Source organism: Jaculus jaculus, unplaced genomic scaffold (genome assembly GCF_020740685.1).
Source record: "Jaculus jaculus isolate mJacJac1 unplaced genomic scaffold, mJacJac1.mat.Y.cur u25, whole genome shotgun sequence".
In the NCBI taxonomy this organism is placed as follows: Eukaryota; Metazoa; Chordata; class Mammalia; order Rodentia; family Dipodidae; genus Jaculus; species Jaculus jaculus.
Window position 1 is genome coordinate 5271834 of NW_025423515.1, and position 3848 is coordinate 5275681.

General features: G+C 36.5%; 1 protein-coding gene across 1 annotated transcript; it reads left to right on the forward strand.

Annotated features, from left to right (window-relative positions):
• Positions 1-1947: 1947 nt before the first annotated feature.
• On the forward strand, positions 1948-3555 carry LOC105945082 (zinc finger protein 84-like). Its single transcript, XM_045141398.1, has one exon. It carries the CDS (start codon positions 1948-1950, stop codon positions 3553-3555), a length of 1608 nt encoding a protein of 535 aa, XP_044997333.1.
• The last annotated feature ends 293 nt before the right edge of the window (positions 3556-3848 follow it).

Sequence of the window (3848 nt, forward strand, 5' to 3'; positions counted from 1 at the left end):
TCCCCTTACCACATGTATGTGATTCTTGCTAGGGTACTTAAATCCCTGAATTGAACTAAAAGTAATTGGTTCTCATTTTTCACTGTCTGATAGACAAGGTAGAGCCCTTGTATTTTTGCCTGTGTGGAATAAATTTTGGACTCTTCCTGTTAACGTCAATCTCCAGGTTGTCTAGTGGCTTTGTCTATAAAAATAGAATTTCATTTGCCTGCAGAACTTCCATTGATCTTACTTATGAGTCCATCCATCAAAGCATATACAATACCAACATCAGCAGGGAGCATAGAATGACTATATCAATCTATAGGTGAAGCAGCATTACTTCTGCCAACAACCACTTGTATAAAGAATGCAGGTGTGGGCTGGAGACATGGCTTACAGTTAAGCACTTTCCTGTGAAGCCTAAGGACCTCGGTTCAAGGCTTGATTCCCCAGGACCCACATTAGCCTGGTGCATGAGTTAGCACACATATCTGGAGTTCATTTGTAGTGGCTGGCGGCCATGGCATGCCCATTCTCTCTCAACCTTTCTCTTTCTCTGTGTCTGTTACTCTCAAATAAGCAAAAAGAATATAGGTGTTCTCCAATTTGTTTTTTTCTCCTTATTTCTCAATTGTTTTTTTTCTGCATTAATAGCTTTGTTTTCATGTTACTCATAGTGTCACGCTTTTCATATTCATATGTTCATCTTTATTTTAATTACTATTATTATTTTTAATATTCTAATGTCTGCTGTTTTTGTTCTTTCTCATGCAGATTTTTTGAGTCATTTTCCTTCTCCATTTCTCCTTCATTCAGAACACTAATGATTGAAACAGTGTTCGTCTGTGATTATAATTGCATATTAGTACTTAAAAATATAAAAATATCATATCCACAGACATGAAATCCAGCATTGGGGGAATCTCTCTGGGTTAATGTGCTTTTTGTCTAAGCATGAGTTCAGATCCTCACAATAAAACAGACCACTGAGAATCCTCATAGATCACAATTTTTGCAGATACAGTCTTTTACACCAGGAGGCTTTGTTAAAGAAAGGTAAAGACAATGAATGTCACCCAATCTTGACTTCTTATCAGAAAGCATGCATTTTGTAACACACATTTCCAAACTGATAAACATTCACATATAAACATATAAGAAAAAAAAAACCCTATTATGATTAAGTACCATAGAGAAAGGTGGTAGTTGACAAATTAGAAACAAAAACATAACCTGCCCTAGGTTATTGTAGGACAATATTGTAGTAGAATTTGGAAGTAGTTGTTGTAAATAAACCAAATATCTGTAAAGAAAATTTCCAGTCAACATGTGCTAAAATGATGTGTAAACACTTAGGCAAGTAACTTCTAGTGGTAAATATCAAATAAGTTATTTCACTGAAAGTTAAATTGTTAAATAAACTAAAATCAAGAGAATTACTGTCTTCAAAAAAATTAAACCAGAACTTATTGAGGAGGCAAGAAAACCAAACAACAACAAAGTCACCTTACTGGACATGGTGGTGCATGCCTTTAATTCCAGCACTTGGGAGGCAGAGGTAGGAGGATCATTGTGAGTTTGGGACTACCTTGAAACTACCTAGTGAATTACAGGTCAGCTTGAGCTGTAGTGAAACTCTAGCTCAAAAAAAAAAAAAAAAAAAAAAAAAAAAAAAAAAAAAAAAAAAACTTCATCTCACTTAGATGTCTCTATTAAATTTTGCTAAATAGGAAAGTACTTATTGCGTTTGCACTTTGTTTTGTATGATATGCCCTAAATCAAGAAATTCTTCATAGATAATATTAAAGAAGTGAGTTGAAAAGTAGTATTAATAGAATTATTTTGAGTGATGTTTTTGTAAATTATAATACTGTACCAAATGCTATGAAGCCCTTGTGAGGCAATTTTTAGTATTTTGAATGTAATGTTTGTTTTTATTTCTCAGAAGTAACAAGTCCACAGAAAATGTTCTGGACAAAGACTGATGATTTTAAACAATGCCAGAATTCTGTTTACCAGAAGTTACATAAGATGTGTTATCATGGAACAAACACAGGTGACAAGGTATATGAATGGAAGATAGGCTTTATCTCCAAGTCTCACTTGACTAAGCATCAGAGAACTCAAGCAGGGGAGAAACCTTATGACTGTAATGTATGTGGAAAAGCTTACCTCACCCATTCACTTCTCACTGTTCATTATCAAACTCACACTGGTTATAAGTCCTACGAATGTAGCAAATGTGCAAAAACCTCCATTCTGAACTCAGATCCTAATAAGTATCAGAGAACTCATATAGGTGAGAAGCCTTATGAATGTGGAAAAGCTTACATCACCAAGTCACAGCTTACAGTGCTTCATCAAACACATACATGTGAAACGCCATATGAATGTTTGGAATGTAGAAAACCTTTAATCTCCAAGTCATGCCTCATGACGCATCAGAAAACTCACACAGGTGAGAAGCCATATGAATGTACTGAGTGTGGGAAAGCTTTCATCTCCCATTCAAAACTTAATAGGCATAAGACAACTCATACAGGTGAAAAGCCATATGAATGTACTGAGTGTCGGAAAGCTTTCTTCTCCAAGTCATATCTCACAGAACATCAGAAAACTCATGCAGGTGAGAAGCCATATGAATGTTTTAAATGTGGGAAATCCTTCCTCTACAAGTCAAAATTAATTGCTCACTTTAGAATTCATACAGGGGAGAAACCATCTGAATGTACTGAATGTGGGAAAAAATTCAACTCCAAGTCATATCTTATTAAGCATCAGAGAACTCACATAGGTGAGTGGCCATATGAATGTACTAAATGTGAGAGATCCTTCATGTCCAGGACACACCTAATGACTCATTGGAGAACTCATACAGGTGAGAAGCCATATGAATGTACTGTTTGTGGGAAAGCCTTCATCTCCAAGTCTGGTTTTAGTGTGCATCAGAGAACTCACACAGGTGAAAAGTCATGTGAATGTACTGTATGTGGGAAAGCCTTGTTCTCCAAGTCATGTCTTATTATGCATCACACAATTCACACAGGTGAAAAGCCATATGATTGTGCTCAATGTGAGAAGACCTTCATCTGTAAGTCACATCTTATTAGTCATCAAAGAACTCACATTGGTGAAAGGCCATATAAATGTACCAAATGTGAGAAAACGTTCATCCACAAGTCACATCTCATTAGGCATCAGAGAACTCACACAGGAGAAAGGCCATATGATTGTACTGAATGTGGGAGAGCCTTCGCCTGCAATTCATATCTTAAATTGCATAAGAGAACTCACACAGGTGAGAAGCCATACGAATGTACTGAATGTGGGAAAGCCTTCACCATCAAAATATACCTTAATAGGCATCAGAGGTCTCACACAGGTGAAAAGCCATATGAATGTACCGAATGTGGGAAAGCCTTTAACCAGAAGACACATCTCACTAACCACCAGAGAACTCACACAAATGAAAAGCCATATGAATGTTGTAAATGCAAGAAAGCTTTCATCTACAAGTCAAATCTTATTAGGCATCAGAGAACTCATACAGGTGAAAAATCACATGAATACTGAAAGTGGAAAAGCTTTCATCTCCCAGTCATGTCTTATTAAGTGACAGAGAACTCACACAGGTGAAAAGCCATATGAATGTACTGAATGTTGGAAAGCCTTCAACTCTAAGTCGTGTGATAATGGGCATAAGAGAACTCACACAGATAATAAGCCAGATGAATGTAGTGAATGTGGGAAAACGTTCATCTGCAAGTCATGCCTAATGATTCACTGGAGAGAAAGTCTTCATCTGCAAGTCAAATCTTACTAGGCATCAGAGAACTCATACAAGTGAGAAGCCATATGAATGTGGT

Excerpts from the sequence above, each read along its gene's own strand:
- LOC105945082 (XM_045141398.1), top strand. The coding sequence starts at position 1,948 with ATGTTCTGGACAAAGACTGATGATTTTAAACAATGCCAGAATTCTGTT.